The sequence below is a fragment of the Colias philodice genome, chromosome 16 (genome assembly GCF_061535455.1).
Source record: "Colias philodice isolate Cphi_HAF_F1 chromosome 16, ilColPhil1 Martin Lab GWU primary, whole genome shotgun sequence".
Taxonomy (NCBI): Eukaryota; Metazoa; Arthropoda; class Insecta; order Lepidoptera; family Pieridae; genus Colias; species Colias philodice.
Window position 1 is genome coordinate 2,672,604 of NC_143101.1, and position 24,974 is coordinate 2,697,577.

General features: G+C 34.8%; 1 protein-coding gene across 1 annotated transcript in view; it reads left to right on the forward strand.

Annotated features, from left to right (window-relative positions):
• Ptp36E (protein tyrosine phosphatase 36E) overlaps positions 1-24,974 on the forward strand; it is a 158,685-nt gene that overhangs the window by 65,816 nt on the left and 67,895 nt on the right. Inside the window, exon 2 of the mRNA XM_089705177.1 lies at positions 6,621-6,915. Coding sequence (XP_089561303.1) covers positions 6,720-6,915 — 196 coding nt within the window. The 5' untranslated portion in view covers positions 6,621-6,719. The remainder of the gene's footprint in view (positions 1-6,620; positions 6,916-24,974) is intronic.

Below are 24,974 nucleotides of genomic sequence, written 5' to 3' on the forward strand. Positions count from 1 at the left end.
TAATGACGTTTCGTTAATCGTTTGTTAAAAACGCGTGAACATTACCCAAGAGACTTTATTTGCGAATGGCAGTGACAAATGTCCACAGATGTGGTTTTGGATTATTATGTTACGTGTTTTATCACCGTCTTATATCAGAGCCATGACCTAGAAACCCAATTATGTTTTTGTATTAGTTCTTTGAACAGTGAAAGGGATTAACGTGATCAATCTTGCGAGATCTGGAAGCTTCGAGCAGTAGGTGTTTTTGGTAAGTGGAATAAAATAACAAAGGTCGATTCGCCCTGGGAATACAGGAAAACTGATTTAGCTTATTGAACGTATTTACCAGATATGCAGTGCTATTTTTCAAAGCCTATCTAGACGAGTTAGTAGCCAGATTATGAATTTAATAAAATGGAACCTATATTGGTCTATCACCACTTAAAATTTTATCAAAATCTGCCCAGTGGATACAATATAATATGTAATAACATATAATCAGACGAGCAGAAAACAATACTAAGAATTCTATTATAAAACAAATATTGCGTAGAAAAAACTCTCTACAGACAGACAGTTAATAAAGCATCTAAGAATTTGATACATGGTTTATATTTTGTTCTTTTGTGACTCCTTTGCTGGCTCAATAAATGCTGTCAGTCAATTATTTTCGTTCGAAGATCAAAGGTTGCCCGTAAGACAATATAGGAAGTTGAAATATTTTAGTGGGTAGGGTTATGTACCTATATGTATGGTTATTATTTACTAGCCGTGCTCCGTGGTTTTACCCGCATTGCTCTGCTCCTATTGGTCTTAGCGTGATGATATAGCCTATAGCCTTCCTCGAAAAATGGGCTATCTAACACCGAAAGAATTTTTCAAATCGAACCAGTAGTTCCTGAGATTAGCGCGTTCAAACAAACAAACTCTTCAGCTTTATAATATTAAGTATAGATTTCTCACACTTATTTACGGTTAGGTTAGTTTTTATGTAGTTTGGCTATGATGTAGCAAAATTGAAGGTCCTTCATGCGTGTGAAACAAAATGTACTTATCAAAATATAATATATAATAACTAAAAATAATCACATCATAGCTCTTTCATTATAGTTACGAATCAATGTATAATATTATACATTTTTAATATGCAAATAAATAAATGGAAGTGTTTATTGAATAAACCTAATTAGGTATAATACAATTGTAGTCTACGTAAGTTTTGTTTTAGGTACACGTGCATTCCGATTTTTAGAACAAAACACATTTATTTAAAAAATAAAATTGTCTGTGTATGTTTTTATTAATAATTTTGGTTGCGTGCATCAGCAACTATTTAAAAGAAACAAAACATATAATATAACAATACCAAACACAAAAATACTAATAATTAAAAGTTCTCGAGGTTTATTTGATGTGAGAACAATAGAAAGGCCTGATTGAAGATACAACACGCTTTCCGTCGAGAAGTGGCTCTAGTTGGCTTTTATAGACCGTTTGACCTAATAATGCTGACTCTATTAAAGATTTTTGGTTATATAAGACGGAAAATCAACTGAAATAGAACTATTGACTGATTGTTAGAATTGCTTAATAACTACTTTACTTTTTACTTTCTCTTAATTGACTTGCAGAGGACTTTAACGATGTTTTCAGCCAAAAATATTTATTCGATAGTTTTAATTATAATAGGTATGTATCTATGAAACGTTTTCGCTCTCACTTCGCTTCTAGTGTGCATGAAGGCTTTGTTTAATACTGAAGGATATTCTAATGGTTTAATTCCTTATCAGTCATAGACACAATACTCATGTTAAAAAAATAGGGAGTATCATTTTTATACGAATAGGCAGGTGCAGTTGAATGAATTGAAAAAGTCATAATATCATACGAAAGCTTATAACTTGCAATGCTTATGTTACAAATAGATTAAGGAAAAGAAATATAATGTCTGTTTCAAATTATTACCCTTCTTACTGGTTTCCTTTACCAAAAGGTTAAAGAACATGAAAAGAATAAAACAAAAGGTAAGATTAAAACCATTTTTATTAAGCGCCCCATTCATTAAAACCAATTTATCTTTCCATAACAGAAGTATTAGGAGAATGAGAAGGTACCTTTAGCAGGATATTGAGTAAAGGAGTCTTTGTGGCTCAAATCAACATCCATTATTTTGATTCGATCTTATCTCTTTGACAATATATTATTTTCGGCCAAGGAAATAATGTCGGCCATATTTAATCCCTCAGTCCCGGAATCACAGACACAATAGAAAATCTATTGTGTCGCGGCCCGATCGGGCCGTTCGGTGGTTAATGGGTTAATAAGGATTTAGGCTGCCTGTCAACTTTCTTGCGAATTACCGAGTATCTACATATTTTACCATTATATTTTATGAATACCGTTTTTTCAAACAAGGCTTAAGAGCGTTATTCAATATTATAAGTACTCCTTGAAAGCTGTTTTAAAGGAAAAATTATTTGATAACCTATATCAGGTACGATAGAAGTAGCATTTGCAAAAACACTCAATTGGCGAAATTTTTATTCGCTTGCTTAGGTATATTTTATATCAAAGTTATTATGTACTAGCGGTCCGCCCAGGCTTCTCCCGTGGTACATATTTACGTTTTCTCTACATAATTATTAAAACATCCTCGTACTTCAAGGAATATAATAAAAAAAGAATTATCGAAATCGGTTCAGCCGTTCTCGAGTTATGCGCTTACCAACACATTTTGCGATTCATTTTTATATATAAGAAAGATTATTACGCACTTTTCCTCTTGTTTGTATAATATTATAATGTATAATTAATATTTCATTGTGTTTTTCATTGTTCAAACAAAATTATGTACGCTGTCTTGAAAACCTAGTAAGTTGAATAAATATTGAACTATCAGATTTAAATAATTTACATTTACAAACGATATTATTTTATGATTTTGATGAAATATTCTTTCCTTATAATACGTCGCATTATATTATAATATTCATGATAATAGGGCACACCATTTTATTTATTAAGCAATAACCTAGAGGCATTATAATAATGTTGCCACATTTCATTGATTATTTTCAGATTTTAGAACATGCAAATCCCGTTGCGTATTACTGTTACAATAAAATATGTATATGTTATTATCTTATGATATCTTCTCAATGAATTTATTATACAGTCAAACCTTTCGCAATCTATGTGAATATTTAAAATGTATATGTGTTATTTCATAAACTTTAAAATCCACAAAGATCGAAATTTCGGACAAGTAAGTTATTTTTTTTATTGGGTTTTATTTTCATACTTTATTTACCGACTGAATTAAAGATTTTTATTTTTAAAATTTGTCTCCGCTTGTAGAAATACAATTATTTTTTTACAATTACAGTTAACCATGCAAAAACTTACAAAAAACCGTAAACGTCCACCCGAAGGCAGGGCGAGAAACTAGTATCACACATTTCGCGGATCTGACACTGCACCTTGTCAATATTCGAGATTGATGGCTTCGATTACAAAATTAATCAGCTTATACGAGACTGAAAATATATTTCAGCCTCTAAAGATATTGGGATTCGAATCAATGAAAACGTCGTTAACTTTATGATCTCCTAATGGATATTGAATCAGATCTTCGCGTAAATTCTAGTCCTTTATCCATTTTTCGTAGAAATTTATAAAAGCCGCTTTGTCTTAAACCTAATAAATAATATATTAACACCATCTTGAAACACTCTATCTACCTATTGAAGGAACCGCATCAAAATCCGTTGCCTAGTTTTAAAGAATTAAACATACATAGGGATACAGGGACAAAGAAAGCGACTTTGTTTCATACTATGTAGTGAGTAGTGATAATTTTTCCAACATTATTATTACGGATAGAAAATACTTGTTTTTCTACAATATGACGCCTACGTGACGAATCCTAAGTCAGAAGATTATTTATTTACATGATATTATATTGTTTACGGTCTTGTTTGCTTTATTTAGTAAACACTAGATCAAAATAGCTTTAGATATTGATAATTAATAATTAATAATACATTTCCCTTACTTATTTCAACAATTAACGAAACGTAATTTTAATTAATACATGTGTAATGAAAGAATACCTCGTCGTATTACAGAAAATCAGGTCTCTTCATTAAGGCATAATAAATTAAAAAAAAGAGTTTAATTGATTTTCTGATATTTCTAATGCGATATCAATTCATCTATTTGTCGTGACGACACTGCCTAATGCGGCTATTACGATAAAATATTATGTGAAAACATATTTTGAAGTATTTCATTTAAGTAAATAAAAACATTTGAAGTACCAGGACACATCACAGAACATAACTCTCCTATCATTGAAAATCTATAGTATCCACTTTTAGACACTAGTTAAACATATAATTAAACGTATAACAACTTTCTCCCAAATAAAATATTCCGCTGTTCTCAGATTATCGAAGCAAACGCTATTAATCACGATTAATAGTTGTTTAATGTGGTGCTAGCTGAATGTAATAGTTTACAATAAACAGAGGCATCTGTTAACGCTATCACTACCACGCAATATGGTTTACAACGTCCGTGGTCATTGTATGAAGATATCGCGTTTATGAGGGTAAAAATTATAGGTGTAGTGTTTGGGCGGATTGTAGAGCGAGTGTGGGGAGCAATAACGTTATTTTTCTTGAGAAATATATATAAATTTCCAGTTGTATCAATGCAAAACCTATACTTTACATTATAAAGCTAAAGGGTTTGTTTGTTTGATCGCGCTAATCTCAGGAACCAGGTCCGATTTGAAAAATTCTTTCGGTGTTAGATGGCCCATTTATCGAGGAAGGCTATAGGCTAAATATCATCACGTAAGATCAACAGGAACGGAGCAATGTGGGTGAAACTGTGGGGCATAGCTAGTGTAATATAAGATGAAACTTAAAACAGACAAGTGTCATACGAAATATCTTCAAATAGGTACTTTTAAACATGCAAAATAAAGTATTTAACGGAAGATTCATTTTAATTTTGATGAAATTGTGATGACAAGTACCTACATAGTCCGAATAGGGAGCCCCGTTTCTGCTGAGAGAAACAAAAGCCAATTTGTTCCGGCATAATTTAACGGACTCAATTTTATTTCACAATTTCACTAAAATACTTATTCGTCGAAAATATGAAGAAGTACTGCATTATTATTAACAAAAGCCGTCGTGCCAAGCCGATGAAAAGATGAAAACAACTTGAGAAATTCTAGGAAACAAGATGACATAAATAAACACTTAATGACGGTAGTTTTAATTAAGTTTCATCGACGTGTCATTTCGTTTGCAAGCTGGGTAAGTGGGTCGAACTCCCGTTAACGCCATGTTTTATGCATACTGTATATAACTTTAGAATACTTAGCTAACTAAAATATTCTCACGGTCCAAATGCAGAAGTGTTTCGCGATAAAATCTTGAATAATGCCAACAACCAACGCAAATAGAGGAAATTAATTTGAAAGGAAACTCTTACCGCTTTCCAATGCAGAGGTAAAATATTAAATTCCTTAATAGGAAATATTAATAATGGTTTCTTTTGAAGTCAATATTGGGGAAATTGGATGATACACATCCTTAGAGCTTTTAAGTTCAAGTATTTAATCCTTTATAAATGACTATATTTCCGCCCGCGGCTTCGCCCGCTTTTTCAAAGAAAACCCGCATAGTTCCCGTTCCCCTGGGATTTCCGGGATAAAACCTATCCTATGTGTTACCTATCCTATGTGTGCACACATATAGAGAGTAACCTATCCAAGTTACCCTCTATATGTGTGCTAAATTTCATTGTAATCGGTTCAGTAGTATTTGCGTGAAAGAGTAACAAACACACACACATCCTCACAAACTTTCGCATTTATATTAATATTAGTAGGAAGTATGATTTTATTACGTATTATTGTATTTTTAAGTCTGAAAGCATTTCAATACTCTAAGAATTCTACTCTATTGCACGCCTCATAAGCGAAGCGTTGAGGTGGGTACTACTGTCACTTCGCGCAAAACATCTGATTTTTCAAACTTAAAATGTCTTTATGTATCATACATTGCACTTGTAAGATAATACATACACACACATATTAAGAAAAAACACTATTTTTAACGTTCATGATATTTTTGATGTCATTTTTGTTATTTAAACTAGTTAAAAAACAGTTTAAAAAAGTTCTGTCTTGGACGTCCGTGTGTCTGTATGTGCGGATCCTTTTTCTTGTTAACACGATAGCGACCGAAATACTTTACTAATCGAGTCTTTTTTTTTCTCTTACGCTTGAGTATGCTCAGGAATAGAACCCTTTCATTTTTCAGGGTCTGATTCGATGTGGTTTAATTGTTATTAAATAAACAAAAATAATAATTAATAAATATTTATTAAAAAAAATTATGAGGCGTGCACTTTTGGATTTTCCAAATTATTTAGTTTTTGTGACAAAAATAGTCTATATACACATACATTCTCAAACTCTCGCCTAACTCTACAAAATTTCATGAAAATCGACTTAGTGATGATAGTATGCGTAATAATAAGCAGACAGTGTTCCTCACAAATTTAAAAGATTATGTATTATATTTTCATAGAAATAAAGATTTATTTCTTTGTTCCAGATCCCAACCGTGCAGTGCAATGAGTATTCAATAGTGATAGTGCAGTGTTCATACCTAGTGTTTGTGTGATGTGTGTTTAAGAACTACACATATACTAAAATGTCATCCCGAACGGGCCAGCGGGGGCCGTCCCTGGCGACGAGTCAGAGAAAGCACCGGTCGCGGTCGGCGCCGCGGTATGACCTTGAGAAGAAACCAAAGAAAAAGGACAATAAGCCATCAGGGACTGCCAGCTTGGTGTCCATACCGAATAGCATTAAGCTGACCATGCTTAACAGCGGCCTTATTTCTTTTGGTGAGTTTATCGTACTTGTTTGTTTCATAGTTTTATAAATAACCTATTTTGATTACTGTCGGAAGATTGTCTTTTTAAAAGTTCTCATATACATATTTAAATGTAATGATTACTATAGGTATTCCTTTACCTATTGAACCGTTATTATAATATTATAACATAGTGACTGTGTATGTGCTTCTGCTGGAGATTTTAAAGATGCCTACTATTATTCTATCATACATCTAGAATCGGACCTTTCGTCTTATTATTTATACTACTTATAAAAATCAGTGAAATAGATTTGACATTCATCTGCTCTGTGGCTCTATACATGTTCTACATCACAAAAGGCTATTTATTACTACGGTGGGCATACGTATTCGTAGCAGTATGTGTACTTTAATTAGTCTAGCTCAAAATCCTAGGCATTAACCCTATAGGTACACTTATACATGCAAGCTCTTCAGGACAAGAGCACTTCTCAAGACCGACCCACAAGAAGGGTTCACTATTGAGTTTTTGAATAGAATAAAAATATCGACTTATATTTTCACTATTTACGTTTTACCCTCTCAGCCCTAACCTTCACTTAATAATATTAAGTTATAAGAATTTTTGATATTTATTTAGTTTATTATTATTAAATAAACATTAAATAACATAGATTCAAACATAATTTGCTGATGAAACATTAAAATCTGTACTAATATGATAGAACTGAAGAGTTTGATGGACTGAACGCTCAAATCTCAAAAATCACGTTTCCTATTTGAAAAATTATTTCACTGTTAGATAGTCCATTTATCGACGAAGGCTATAGGTATTGTCCAATAATTAGCGGAGCAATGCGAGTAACACCGCGGGGCACAGCCAGTTCAAAATATTTTGATACTTATGAGGGGAAGACAATTTTTACTCCAATATAAAAATGGCGCACATTAATGTCGCATAGATATTGTTATAAATACAATATGACTTGCACATTATACAGTAAATTGCCATCGTAGATTGGTGTCATCTATCACTTGCGATTCTGCTCTTAGTTATATTTAATGATTGATGATGCACTGGGAGACACATTGTGGCATACAACTTAGGTATCAGGCTAGATTTAAGCTTATAATATATGGACTAAAGTGTAGTGCAGTAGTATAATAATTTATTATTGGGTGCTTAATTGGGTTAAATAGTTTACGTTCGAAGTCAGAAGATTTGTAAAAATAATTCATTGTTTTTTTTTTCAATGAATTGAATTGGAAATTGATTCTACTTTATGCTTTACGAATGGTCGGTAAAAATTAATTTTATATAGCCTAATTTCATTTGTAGTTATGATCAATGTGTTTGTTTTTTCAATCACCTATCAACAAAACAAACAAACGATTGAAACGAATTGTATATTGATATGAATATAATGTAGTTTAAACACTGAGAAATTACAGAATATTTTATTCGACAGGCCACGCGAGAAAAACCGCGTGCGGCGTGCCGAAGCTAGTATCAACCCAAAGTCGAACAAAAGAACACCTAGAACGTTCCTTTCCACCAGACAAACGTGAATCAATAAAACATTTAACATTACATACGTTTTAAAATAGCATTGCTCGGATGTTGAACGAATTTTCCTCCGTGATGCATCACCATTCAATCTCGATATTTACATATGGAATGCAAGAATATATTCTCTTGAATATATTGTATCTTATTTATACTTCTAAGTGCTAGAGTTGAGGCGCCTTCACGCACTTCTACGGATGTGTGTCGAGGCAAAAAGATTCTGGAAATTTTTACAATGTGAACTTAAATCCGTGGTTCTTGTACTCCTTTAATGTTACACCTTAAAGAAGCAAGCAAAAAATTGTTAAGATTGAAGAATTAGAATTTAGTAAATAAAAGATGCATTATTTGGGTGTAAGGAAAGTTATTGTTGTAAAGCAATGCAGACAATTAATACATAGTAATAAAACAATTATCAAAATCAACGCATTAATAATCACGCATAAATGTCAATAGATAAAATTGAGATAAAAGATAAAACCACACAAATGACAGCAGAATCCAAACTATCTGAATAATTTATCACCGTAGCATTATTATGTATTGAAAATACATTAATTTAAGATCATAACAAACTGCACTATTAGGTACTATACAAACAGATTAACAGACAAAGCTATAAACATTGATTGATTGGAAAGCGATTTAATGTTTTAGAACGTTTTTGGCGCGCTGCAATGGTGATCAGTGACGTCACACATACGCATGATAAACAAGTCAAATTCAAATACATTGCCTAGATGTTCAGTAGTAAAATATCCATAGGTAAATAGCAGCAATGTACATTATAACATGAAAGTTCAAAAAAGAGATATAAACGTCGAAGATTTGAAGAAAATTATCTTATTTATTATACAAATGGTAGTTGCGGTGATATTTTTTAGGATACTCGGGGTATGAATTATGCTTTTCCCTTAAAAAATAAAAACAACTGAAAAATGAAAGGATAATGCGATCGAGCTTGCTTCATACGTTAACTTGGTAACAGAAAAATGCAAGCGCTATACTTACTTATTTTTTTTTACTCAGTTTTAAGACATTGAATTATTCCTTATTGAAGTACCATTACAAAAAAATGTATCACGTATTCACATCTTAACTATTTACTCCGTTATGATGTTTGCAATTAAAAAAAGTTTATATTACTACAAAGACACCGCAATATCTAGTACAAAAACAGAAAGAACAAACATTGAAATCACTACAACAATCCCGTCTTATATCCGACTGATCCTATAAATCCAGAAATGCATATTTTCCTAAAAGCTCTCGAAGTTTCCACCGACCGCCATTTGCCAATCGCATTTCCCAGATAACGTTAGCCTCAATATCCTTGAAGATAAGAATGATAAGAGTAATAACGTTACTGTTCGATCGATATGTCCCTTATTTAACACTTTATTGATTGAGCTTTATTCCTTTAGTTATAAAAAAAGTAATTTCGATGTTATTACATATTATATCCATATAATAAAATGATAGGCAAGTGAAAGCTTCATTGAATATTTTTTTTAATACTTGATACAGGGCGATCCAGGGCGTGATCTTCAATCGATATGGCAGTCTATGATGCATAGGAACCTAAACATATTAACAAATTATTTGCGCTCCCTATCATATGAATAGCCTAAATCATCCTCTATAACCAAAAACACGCATTTAACAAGTCATTAAAAACAATGACGGCTCTGGGTTTTCTTATTCTGTAAAAAACACTCTCTGTTGTATCATTTAAATTATATTTATCGTATTTGTTACTCATTGGCTTGGATGTTGAACTTTGTTAAAATTCCCGCTACTAAATTTAGTATTTTTAAAATAAACTCCACATTGTATTCACGTTACGTTGTTCCTAGAATCAAATGAAAATATTTGGCAGAGGTATGATTCATATTGTGAATGAAATTATAACGTATGTTCTTGTTCGTGAGTGTGTATAGAAGACGGAGGAGGAGATTGTATTATAATGAATGAAGATTGTATTTTAAGAAGTATAATGATTATTCATTATAGTGTTGTTTAAACAATTAGATAATAAATAAACATAATGATAATATCTATATGCTAATATTATGAAGCTGAAGAGTTTATTTGTTTGGTTGAGTCACAGAATAATAACCAGTAGCTTTGGCTAGCTTAGCTTTTTTTTTAGCTATTGATCTGCCAACTTCCTGTAGCAGATCATTTTTAGCAGATCAAAAAAAAATGTGAGTTCTTATCGCGTGCAGTTGAGTTCTACAGTTCCTGATACTTTTTAGAAATAGTTCTGGCGTTTTTACCTTAAAAAACGACATATGGAAAAAATGATCTGCCAACTTCCCGTAGTAGATAATTTTTAGCAGATCAAAAAAATGTGAGTTCTTATCGCGTGCAGTTGAGTTCTACAGTTCCTGATACTTTTTAGAAATACTCGCGTAAAATGAAACACTAGAAAATTTATTTATGTCATATTTCATCACGCCGTAGCACCATGCTGTAGCATAATGCCGTAGCATCATGCCGTAGCATCACGCCGTAGCATCACGCCGTAGTATCATGCCGTAGCTTCATGCCGTAGCATCATGCCGTAGCATCATGCCGTAGCATCATGCCGTAGCATCATGCCGTAGCATCATGCCGTAGCATCATGCCGTAGCATCGCGCCGTAGCATTACGCCGTAGCATCACGCCGTAGCATCATGCCGTAGCATCACGCCGTAGCATCATGCCGTAGCATCACACCGTAGCATCACACCGTAGCATCACGCCGTAGCATCACGCCGTAACACATGCCGTAGTATTACGCCGTAGCATCACGCCGTAGCATCACAGCGTAGCATCACGTCGTAGCATCACGTCATAGCATTACATCTTAGCATCACGTTAAGCCGGGTCCATGTCGGGTTTTTTTTTTGATCTGCTAAAAATGATCTGCTACGGGAAGTTGGCAGATCATTTTTTCAAATGTCGTTTTTTAAGGTAAAAACGCCAGAACTATTTCTAAAAAGTATCAGGAACTGTAGAACTCAACTGCACGCGATAAGAACTCACATTTTTTTTTTTGATCTGCTAAAAATGATCTGCTAAGTTCACTGACATGACGATGTGTTTCTGCTGCCACTACTACCACAAATATTATAAAATTGATATAAGGCGACGGTTCGCAAGGTCCTAAATTGGATGGGTGAATTGATGACTTACTATTTTTATTTTTCTCTTCAGCTTATTTGTACGGGATCACGATTGTCGCGAGTCCAACTTGCACTTGACCTGTTTAGTATAATACCTCACATAACTTAAAAATTATAGTTGCGTAAAAAACTCTTTTCCAGCCTCGCTTGATTTGACATAGTATTATTGCAGGTGGCTCTTTATTCAGCGCTTGAGTGCTTTTTGTAATAAAATGTAATGACGTTAAAGATATGACGACATGTTTTGCGTTTGTTTTCATGCAATACTTGTTATTATATTAGATGGTATGGACCATGTATGGACTATGTAATATGTATGGATTCGTGAAAAATAAAAATTCTATAAATAAATATTGCTTATATTGTTATTAGATGTAACTGTCTCCTATCATAGAATATAATATACCCTAATGCTTCTATTGAATTCATGCTCAGATAAATAATAAGTAAAGATTTCCCGAAATGCTATTACTCAACTTAAACATACCAATTTTAATCTTCACTATATTCCTTATTTTTGCTAAGAAAATAAACGATTATTGTTATTTACAGTTCTCATAATAATGGTCAGTAATAAATCTTAACACAAGGTAAACTAAGAAGAAAGCTCACGTATTCGGGTAAATATATTTTTTCCTTGTACCGTAGATTACAGTTGTGGCACCTTACTTATGATTATGAGGAAAAAGCTTGGGTTTTTTGCACTTGCAACATCGATATAATTCATCGAGGAAAATCGTAGAAAACCTACAAACACATTAAATATCACAGAGGTATTTAATAAGTATGTACTATATTTTATGTGTGTATGTGAATACGATTTTCATTTCTATGAAACATCATAAAACAAGAACTTTACAGAAATACATTTTTGGTATACTTACTGACTTTCCTTAATTTTATTTTTTCATACACATTGAAATCATGTTATATCCCTGTTAACTTACATAATAATAATTTATATCAAGTTAATTGGCATTATGCGGATCGCAGTTTAACATAATAATGCATATTATAGGTAATGTAACGCGTTGAAAAGAATCCATACAAACGAAAGACTAGTAAAACTTTCCTCTTGTTTATTTGTATTCAATTTATAACTTTTATAATTAACAACGTATTGAAAGATCTAATCTTTGATTAAACTATTAAAAATTACATTACTTCAATAAGTAAGTATAGTCAGTTAAATAAAACGTGGCAATTTAATTGTATTTTCACTTTGTCGTAATCTTCCTCATTAAATGCATTCGCGAATACAATGAAGGAGCAGAACTTATAGAGCAATCTAAAATGGCCATTAAAATGGCGGTTTTTGTATTAATTCTTCGATAGAGTAATTCAAGAGGAAGGTTTTAGTATATAATTTATTAGGTTTTAGACAAAGTGGGCGAAGCCGCGGGCGGTAAACTAGTAAACGTATAAAACGTATATTCTTTCTCTTTACTCAAGAACCACTGAATTGATTTTGATGGCAATTGGCAGTAAGTACCATAATGACTATGTAAAAGAATAACACTTAATCATCCAAGTACGTGTTACCCGCTGTTTCTTGAGCGGCTGAAACCGTGACCAAAGTAGGAAATGTACGTCTGTCATAATCAATTCAATTTTTTTTTCATACGAGGAAATTCGTAAAAACAATATTTGCAGGTTAAGTAGATTAAATTTAATATGACTCGACAAGAATTTTGTTACGAAAGACATCATGTTAAATTGTACATTGAAGTTATTATTATGAAAATATTTTTTGCAATATAATCGGGGATCTTTGTTTCAATTTCATATCACATTCACATATCTTCAAAATTATGAAAATTCTCATTCAAATTTCGCTACAACGAGCTCTAAGTATTTAGTTCGCAAAATTTAAACTAAACGATTGCCATAATCGCTGGTTGTTATTAGTTTTATAAAGCCAAAAGAGAAAAGAAAACTATAAGCTATTATACAGCGCGTTTCATAGCCCACGATTACTGCAAATGAAACGAACAGATAAAAACAAAATTAACTTCTTTCGCGGTGTGAAAATCAACTCATTTGTGCTAACCATTCTGAACCTTAATGCAAGGGAGTAAAAACACTTTCTTGTGATTGTCCGACAGCCGGATGAAACGAAATTGCAACAAAGACGAGGAATTATTCTCTCCCATGAACAATATTTGCGGCTGCGGCGACATAATGGAAGCTTTCAATTTGTTTTACATTTATATCAGTGTACTTTGACGTGACTCACTGTCAATTAAACAGATTATTTTTCCGACCCAAATATCGACCAATAGAATTGCACCATTCGACGTCACGTGGTACAACCTACATGGTATGTATTATACTGATAATTTTTTGAAAATTTTCTCTGGTAGTTGACGTCAAACTGACAGGTTGAATTCAATTGTGAAATTATTGGCCGACATTTGGGACGGAAAAATAATCCCCCGAATACCACACGAGCTTCAAAATTATCTGGCATTTCCCTCAAGGTTCCCTTCCCTGCAAACAAATAAAGTCGTCAAGTTTTTCAGGAAAAATCACTCGCGCTTCGCGCTCGTGATTTTTTAACCTTGACTAAAAACTTGACTCCTTCATTTGTTTGCAACGAACGTCTATCGGAAAATACCCGATAATTTTGAAGCTCTTGTGGTATTATAAGTGAAAACTTCACGCAATACTATTAACCAAATATTAACAATAGGTAAAACTGAACAAATATAAGTAAACTCAAACTTAAACATTTTTTTATTCAAATACACTTCTTCGAGAAGTACTTTTGAATCGTCATTACATATTTTTAACATTTAATCTTAGTAATTATTATATTATACAAGCTAGAGGCAATGGCTTCACTCGTGTGGTCATACTACTACCGATGACATGTATGATTTAATACTATGTGCTTATCCAGGGTTTGAATTTCTGTCTGTACCAAATTTCATAGACACCCGTTGGGGTTATTACGTGAAAGTACCAAACATAGATGTTTGGTTGTTCATTCGTTCCATCCTCACAAACTTTCTCGTTTATAATAATAGTTACCAAAAATTAAAAATATACAAGTTTAACGTATTCCGGCAACGTGTCCATTTAAATAATAATTAAATGATGTTCGCCGACCGACAAAATTAAATTTCAAAGCACAGCTTTGACGAAATCGTTACTATAAACTTTGGTTTTATAAATTGTAACGGGGTTGTAATTAAAACTTTGTGGGTAATGTGATTTTATATGACATGAATATGGTATTACAGTGATAGTGGGTCAAAGCTGGTTTTCAAACTTGCACATTTTTATTTTAGTAGTAATATTCTGTTTACATAATATTATTATACAGTAGTTTCTTTCTGTTTACTTTTTAAATTATGTGAGGGAAATTAAACTCTTACTGTATAGTTTTATCTGTTTTGTTATTTAACAGGACTTGGTTCGTTACAGAGCACTAAAAATGAACAGAGGATAAAAGGAAGTATTCAATTCATAATATTATCACTATTAGTACCTTATAACAACCCTTGCAGTAATTTTAAACCGTGAAGCAGCTTCGTCATCTATAGGAGTTTGACATGATTTGAATTTCATGCTAATTGCCCAATAAACTTTTCCAATCAACGGCATATGCATGTAAAATCGTGCGTCACAAGTCAACATCGTGTGACGTCACAGCATTTTCACCAGTAACTTCCTGTCCACCTGTATATACGTGTGTGTGTGTACGTGCGAGTGTACGTGTGTAGGTTAGATATTGGATCTGAGCCAAACAGTGCTTTGTTTGCTTTGACACTTGTATCGTGAATGTTTTAGTGGCATAATACGTGGAACAATCGTTTCGATTGAAGTGGACTTGTGTTAGTATGAGAAATACATTACGCATACACTTATTTCTAGGAGCTTAAAATCAGTAATATTTTTAAAGTTCTGTTTTTTTATATTTTAAATCCTATTTGTCAATTTTTAGGGATGATGTCATTTGATGTTGGTCTTATATGAGTTCAATTCAACTTTCGATTAAGCCAGATCGAAAAATTTAGGTAAGCTTCATGTAAAAATATCAACATGGACATAAAAACCATTTTAAAAAACGATAAGTATTAAAAAAAATGTAAGTATAGACAAAGTATAGAGAGATTAAAACAATTTCCTGAGAACAATAATATTATGTACCATTTCGTAATTGAAACCAAGGGTAGTATGCAAAAATATTATTTTTAATTCCCAAAAAAGAATGGAAACAGTTTACATCGTAATTGTTACCGGAGTTCAAAAACGATCTAACAATTTCAAATAAAAACTTTGGCAACACGGCGAAAACCAATTACCCGTTCAAAATTGAGAGTTCAAAACAAACAAAAATAAATAGACCTACGTAATTAAGCAGATTAACAGATATTCTCCAATTGCCTTTGTGTATTGATTGAATGCCAGTCGATATTGACTCTTATCTAAATACCATTAGCTCATTGTTTGCTTTGTAGTGGATTCCTGGCATGTACCTCGGGAATGTACTATTAGTACTTATCGAAGGGCTTGTATTGATTGCCTATAAATTAGTTATAATTGATGATTCTACAGCAGATACTTACAGAGGTTTATGGCCTAAGGCTCCTTTATTCTTCGCCATTAACGTACATAACCTACTAAATAATGAAAGGAAAAGAATTACTAGTGTTTTGAATGTAGAAAACCATATAAATGACAAATAAATCGTATTAACATTTATTAGGAGAGACATTTTTAACTTAAAACATATTATGACATACATTCGTTCAATTTTAGATGGGTGAGTTTAAATTGAAAAATGTTTTTGAAATAATTTTACACAAAAATTCTGGGAAATCTATAGGCCGTGGATTCGTATGAATGTAGGCTGTTCCTAGTAATGTATAAAGGTAGAATTTTGAAATTCTACTTGAAGAAAAAGTTCTCTTAAGGGTGCACTCACACACATCAGTCACCGTCAAGTCACCGATGACTGATCGGTGACGGTTTGTGTACGTATCCACAAACACCAGTCACCGTCATGTTGTCCGTCAGTCACGTCGCCGGTTTGACTGAATCATTGAACACATACATCAGGTTAGTCAGTGATTAGACGTGTGTCACGCTAGAGAACATGTAGCAATTATTGACGGTAGCACGACGCTGACTGAACTGAGACGTGACGGCACCGGGTGAGTGGGGATAAAAGTATGATACATGTATGGAAAGATTATTTGACGTGCCTGACCGGTGACGTCACTGATAGATTTCGTACCGGCGACTGTCGTGTGGGAACAGAGTCATACTAGAACTATTGATACATATTTTTTTTTAATCCTGTCCGGTGACGTGCCGTGACGGTGACTGATGTGTGTGAGTGCACCCTAATACTATAAATAGAAAATTGTACCCAAATTACATGATTTTTGTGAACAAAGAAAACTTTATTCAAAATTTTCCGAAAATTTGAAGTCTCTTTAACACAAACACAAAACAAATAAGATAAACCAATCGTCATTATGAGAAATGTTATATTAGTTCATTATTCATCCAATTTTCCATTACCGTATCAGAAAATATACCTTGAACCTCCAAATATCCACCTGTTTTCATAGATTGCTAGATACTATGATTCTATCGACTTTTACATTTTTACAGTTTAAAAATGTAAAATTGTAAACTGTAAAAATGTGAACACGCTTTTCTGTTCTCGTTTCCCGTGAACACGCTTGCTTGTGTGCGTGTGTCATTTCGAACGTGTTGTATGAAGTTTCCCTACTGGTTGTATATTGTGGTTATTTCTAAAAGCGTTTAAACCATTACTTGCATCAGAAAAGTGTTGGAAGAAGATTAAACTATTATTTAATGCATCGTGGCAGCCATTTGTCAACCTCAAAGCGCAGACAGTCTTGCACCGTAAATAATAATAATAATAATAAAAATTCTTTTAAAATTCTTTTTTTCGACATCAGCGCAGCAGTCCGAAAATGCCTGAACTGGAAAACTCCAGGGGTAGACGGACTTCAGACCTACTGGCTGAAAGGGTTCAACGCATGCCATGCTACCTTAGCCCGCCAATTTGGAGAAGCGATTGAGCACCGCTTGCTTCCAAACTTCCTTACTACTGGGGTCACTTATCTAGCTCCTAAATCCAACCGCTCCGCTGACCCGTCTCAATACCGCCCCATCACGTGCCTGTCCACCATCTACAAGGCACTGACATCTGTACTGGCCGCCAAAATTGCCAAGCATATAGATGGCAATAGAATTCTGGCAGACACACAGAACGGATGTCGGGCGGGTGGTCGTGGAACTAAGGAGCTTCTCCTGATTGACACGGTTATTGGTCAGCAGGTCAAGCGTAACAGACGCAACTTATCTGCCGCCTGGATCGACTATAAAAAAGCATTTGACTCGGTCCCCCATACATGGTTAACGAGAGTCCTGGAACTTTATAAGATCGATCCTTCGATCCGAGGGCTTCTCGGAACATGTATGGGGCAATGGAGTACGATGCTTTGTCTCCGAGGTGAGCGGCTGTCTGACGCGGAAGACCGTATAAGGATACGGCGGGGTATTTTCCAGGGCGATTGCCTGAGTCCTCTGTGGTTTTGCCTGGCACTAAACCCTCTAAGCTATTTGCTGGAGAGATTAGGGTCCGGATTTCAGCTTCGCAGAGGTGGTCTAAGACTTAGCCATCTGCTCTACATGGATGATCTCAAATTATTTGCCCCTAATAGGTCCAGGTTAACGGAGCTGCTAAATATCACGTGTGATTTTAGCAGCTCCATTGGCATGGAACTTGGGGTGGATAAGTGTGCGGTTCTGCATGTGGAGCGGGGTAAAGTAACCGCGTCTGATGACATAACACCATCTGGCGCGGCCCATCTTAGGGTACTTACAGAAGCTGAAACTTACCGGTACTTGGGTATGTCACAGAATATATGTGTGGAGGGGACGGGTGTGAAACAGGATGTTGTCGAAGTATTTTGTGAACGCATGACAAAAGTCTTTAACAGCTATTTGTCGGGCGTGAACAAGATACGAGCGTTCAATACCTGGGTCATGCCCGTTCTCCTGTACACATTTGGCGTACTCAAGTGGACTCAGACCGAACTCAACGCCCTGGATCGGAAAGTCCGCACAACTATGACTCTGCATCGGTTGCATCACCCGAAATCGTCAGTGATGAAGCTGTATATCCCTCGAAAGTGTGGTGGTCGTGGCATGTTAAGTGCCCAATCGCTGCATAATCGTGAGATATGCAAACTCCGAGACTATTTCCTCTCAAAGGTTGGTCATGCAATCCATGCTGAAGTCATAGAATGTGACAAAGGACTCACTCCCCTATCCCTGGCCAAACAGGACTGGCAAAAGCCGACGGTACTCAGCATTTCCGACAGGGAGGCCATATGGAAAGAGAAAGAGCTACACGGTAGGTTTCACAGGAGTCTACATGAACCTCACGTAGATTTCTTGTCCTCCGTGCACTGGCTGCGTTTCGGTGACCTCTTTGGGGAAACCGAGGGTTTTGTCTGTGCGATACAGGATCAGGTGGTTAAGACGAACAATTATCGGAAGTACATCATAAAGGACGGGACCCAGGACTTATGTCGTATGTGTCACCGTCCTGGAGAAACTCTCCGACATGTTACTTCCGGTTGTTCCATGCTTGCCAACTCTGAGTATTTGCACAGGCACAACCTAGCAGCCAGGATTATCCACCAAGAGCTCGCTCTGAAGTATGGCCTTCTTGAAGGAAAAGTGCCTTACTACAAGTACGCGCCGGAGCCAGTCCTGGAAAATAACCGTGCCAAGTTGTACTGGGATCGGCCCATCATCACAGACAGGACTATTCTAGCGAATAGACCTGATATTGTGGTGATGGACCGAGCAACTTCTAGGATTTTCTTGGTAGACATCACTATTCCACATGACGACAATCTTGTTAAGGCCGAGTCAGATAAACGGCTCAAATATCTGGATCTGGCGCACGAGGTTGTCGAGATGTGGGGCGGTGTGTCTGCCGAGATAATCCCTATAGTTGTGTCCACCAATGGGCTGGTTCCTGCCTCCTTAAAACAATATTTAAGGAGGTTGGATTTACCGGTAAAGCCCATGACAGTGGGGATACAGCGGGCAGTCCTTCTGGATAACGCTCGGATAGTCCGAAGGTTCCTCACTCAGTCGCCCTAGACTCCGGCCGTCTGGCCACTCAGCCGGAGTTTTTTTTTTCACACCGCCGCGAGGCGAGATACTTGCCCCCCAAAATTCTTTATTGTACACAAAAAGAGAGGATAAAACAATTATACAGCAAAGTACAGAACAAGTACACAGGGCGGTCTTATCGCTTCGAGCGATTTCTACCAGACAACCACAGCAAAGGAAAGCTGCAGAGAAACGGAGTAGGTGGTGCACAACTGAAAGTTGAATTTTAATACATATAAATATATATACATACAATACATACATATACAATATACATACATACATATAATATATACAATAAATATACATACATACATAAATAATACATACAAATACTATACATATACTTACTATATACTTATATATACTTACAAAACAGTGTTAAGGTTCAACATCATTATCATCAATCTTGTGATAAGGATGCATAATGGTTCCTTAGCTCCTTTTTAAAAATAGGCAGGCTTTGAGCTCTCCTCACAACCTCGGGTAATGCATTCCATAGCGAGATGGCGGTGACAGTAAAGGAAGAGTGAAAGAATTTTGAATGATGATGAGGGAAAGATAATGTCAGTTTGTTCGAGGATCGTAAAGCTAGGGAATGGTTGGAAGATACGTAGGAAAAGTTTTGTTTCAGGTAAGGAGGAGTTTTAGGATCAAATAAAATGGAATACAAGAGGTGGAGTATGTGAGTATTCCGGCGTAAACTGTGTTTGAAACGCCGAGACAAATTGTACGTAAAAGCTGTTAAATTTTGTGTTTAGGAAAATCTATTGCAATGAAAAAACAGGCAATTCATGTATTATTTTTGTCTAATTAGTTAATTCTTAGAAATTTGAAATAATTCGAACTTCCGTCCAGAATAACTGTAAATTATGACTACTTTTATGAATAAAAGAAAGTAAATAAATACCAATTACTTATAGAAAATTGAATTTAAAAGCACAATCATGAATAAAACCATCTTACAAAGTACAATTCGCGATCAGAATAACAACTTAGATTCGAAAAATAATAGATGAAGGCTTAATAGTAAATCAATTCACGCGTAACTGTATCAACAAACAATTTGAAATAAGTGTGTTTATTATATAAAAATTATTATATTTTATATTGCTTGTATTGCAATTGAATTCATCCTGTTTTCTAAAATGCTGACGCAATTACGAACATACAGATATCTATACTAATATTATAAAGCTGAAGAGATTGTTTGTTTGCTTGAAGCATAATCTCAGGAACCATTTAGTCCGATTTGAAAATTAATTAAACTGTTATAAAGTGCATTTATCGAGGAAGACTAGGATATATAATAATATTATCGTCGCTAAAACCAATAGGAGCAGAGAAATTCGGGTAAACCCGCAAGGCATAGCTAGTATCTTCTATACTTAATTATTAAAGCTGAAGAGTTTGTTTGAACGCGCTAATCTCAGGAAGTACTGTTCCGATTTGAAAAATTACTTCGGTGTTAGATAGAACATTTATCGAGGAAGGTAATAGGCCATATATCATCACGCTAAGACAAATAGGAGCAGATTAATGCGGGCAAACCTGCAGGGCACAGCAAGTATCTCATATATTACAGCATAAAGTACATTCAAACCACTCGTTCAATATTAACAAAGCCATCATATTGAATTATTCATAGAAATGAAGTACAATAATACCACTATAGATAGTACTATTGAGTGTCATCTGTTTCACAATTAAATAAAGCATTGTTAATAATTAAATCGTAAACAATTTGATAAAATACATTTTAATTGGATGAGTAATACGTAGGAGTAAATAGGTCAGTTTAAATAACTGGTGCGTGTAATTATCAAAATTAATGTTCTTTCTCGTGGACAAATGTATGACAATTATACTAAAAATTATATTAAATGTCGCTTTTTAACGATTCGATTATGTAAGTTACACAAAATAAAACAAATGTACTGTATATTATTGTTTAGTATGTCTACTGAAGCGTGTTGTTTCAAACTGATTTATTATTATGGTTGTTTTACGCCCTTTTGTAGTCTTTTGAAATTAGGTCTGTACCGTAGGTATATTGTAGAGAATTATGAGATTGCATTCCAAATACTGAATACTGACCGCCTCCTTGGTATAGTGGTTGACGAATGACACGTGAGCGTAGCACCGAGGGGTCCTGGGTTCGATTCCCGTTGGAGACGAAGAAAAAAATGTCTCGGTCTGGCAGGACACAGAAGGCTGATCACCTACTTGTCCCTAAAGAAAATCGATCAGTGAAACAGATGTATAATGTATAATGCATCTGCCCCTTACTCCACTGGGGGACATGGGACTTCACATTCCAAATACATACTATCTAGAATCTAGAATTAAACTTAGATAGGTATTATCTTTTTATTCTAAGCCTGAAGCTATTATATTATATGTGACTAGAAAGACAAGCAAACTTACTAGAAAAGTATATTTAAATTTTTCTTTCAAATCGAAAAATTGTGAAATTGTCAATCTCTATAAATTTATAAAGAATAGAAAAAATTTGATCACGAGGCGGGACTCGAACCCGCATCCTTCGCGCCATTCCGGGGCGGATGCCTCACCAACTCAGCCACTCGTGACCCGCCCGAGTGATCGAATTTATTCTATTCTTTCAGTTTTATGTGTCTGAAGGGACACACCGCGCGCCATCTATTGAGATGATTAACAACCATTTCAACCAATATGAAGCACTTTTCAGTGAATACAATATTGTAACGATGGAACACGACCTTTTTTGTTGAATTTATATTTTTGGTTTTATGGCATTCAAATGCTTTATAAATATAAATTTATAAAGAATAGAAAAAATTTGATCACGAGGCGGGACTCGAACCCGCATCCTTCGCGCCATTCCGGGGCGGATGCCTCACCAACTCAGCCACTCGTGACCCGCCCGAGTGATCGAATTTATTCTATTCTTTCAGTTTTATGTGTCTGAAGGGACACACCGCGCGCCATCTATTGAGATGATTAACAACCATTTCAACCAATATGAAGCACTTTTCAGTGAATACAATATTGTAACGATGGAACACGACCTTTTTTGTTGAATTTATATTTTTGGTTTTATGGCATTCAAATGCTTTATAAATATAAATTTATAAAGAATAGAAAAAATTTGATCACGAGGCGGGACTCGAACCCGCATCCTTCGCGCCATTCCGGGGCGGATGCCTCACCAACTCAGCCACTCGTGAGTTCGTGACCCGCCCGAGTGATCGAATTTATTCTATTCTTTCAGTTTTATGTGTCTGAAGGGACACACCGCGCGCCATCTATTGAGATGATTAACAACCATTTCAACCAATATGAAGCACTTTTCAGTGAATACAATATTGTAACGATGGAACACGACCTTTTTTGTTGAATTTATATTTTTGGTTTTATGGCATTCAAATGCTTTATAAATATAAATTTATAAAGAATAGAAAAAATTTGATCACGAGGCGGGACTCGAACCCGCATCCTTCGCGCCATTCCGGGGCGGATGCCTCACCAACTCAGCCACTCGTGACCCGCCCGAGTGATCGAATTTATTCTATTCTTTCAGTTTTATGTGTCTGAAGGGACACACCGCGCGCCATCTATTGAGATGATTAACAACCATTTCAACCAATATGAAGCACTTTTCAGTGAATACAATATTGTAACGATGGAACACGACCTTTTTTGTTGAATTTATATTTTTGGTTTTATGGCATTCAAATGCTTTATAAATATAAATTTATAAAGAATAGAAAAAATTTGATCACGAGGCGGGACTCGAACCCGCATCCTTCGCGCCATTCCGGGGCGGATGCCTCACCAACTCAGCCACTCGTGACCCGCCCGAGTAATCGAATTTATTCTATTCTTTCAGTTTTATGTGTCTGAAGGGACACACCGCGCGCCATCTATTGAGATGATTAACAACCATTTCAACCAATATGAAGCACTTTTCAGTGAATACAATATTGTAACGATGGAACACGACCTTTTTTGTTGAATTTATATTTTTGGTTTTATGGCATTCAAATCAATCTCATGAAAAATCTCCGTATCCTCTTGTGGTGGGTCAGATACAATTTACATCTGATTTACTGTTCTATCTAGTTTTACTTGCTTGTAGAATTTTGTATTTCTATACTTCAAGAACGAGACATTTTTATACGTGACCCAGGATCACTATTCAAACTTTTATTTACAGAAGAGATCCAATTTTAAGTGCGAATATAATCTATATCCTTATTTCCTACTTATAATATGCAACGTGCATTAATGTAATTTGATAATTATCTCTCACGCGAAAACGGATTTTATATTACTTGGAAGTCAGCTTGGAAGTGATAGAGTTACCAAGTTGCCAGAATATCACAAAGATTACAGAAATGCTTGTTTTTTGAAACCGCCTGGGGAAACTGAGTATAAAAATAAAATTTACGTGTCAGTATTTTTTACCAAAGACCACCGAAACAGCTATTTTGTATATGTTTGTGTATTTCCCATAGACTAGAGAATATATCGTAATGTATGTTTTATTCCCAAACAATAAAGGTTTCCGCAGAATGTTCACTGGGTGAGCTAGTAACATATTTAATACATAACTCGTTATCAATAAACACATACTTTAAGATAATTTACCAAACGTGCCCACAGTTGGCTAAGCTGGCTAGCTAAGCCGGCTTATATAATAGCTATCGTGAGTCATAATCGTCGCGCGTACGTGGCGGAAATCTCGTTTCCGTCCGCTCTCTGATCTTCCGGTAAACAAGGTTTTTTTTTTCTGAATAAAACTAAGGTTGAGTTTTTATTTTGTTGATTTTTTTTTTTGTATTCTGACCAAATTTTTTCATGTGTCTCTCTGTTTTCGTGTAAAGATGTGTTTGATAAGAGATAAGATTCATATGGTATCTATATGGTAATAATGGTATATTTTTATGTTCATTAAAAACATTAATTTGTTAAGGATTAATAAAAGTTCATTTATTGACAGAAAGATAATTTCGTGTTTTATTCATAGTACTTTTACATAAATTCTTGACAGTGGAATGTTTTTTATAAATATCATAATATAATATATTGCACAATACCATTATAGATGTAGCGACACCTCGCTCTGAATCGCGCAAGCGAAATGTTTTCGCTACAGAGCTATATACAACTTTCCGACATCATCCATCG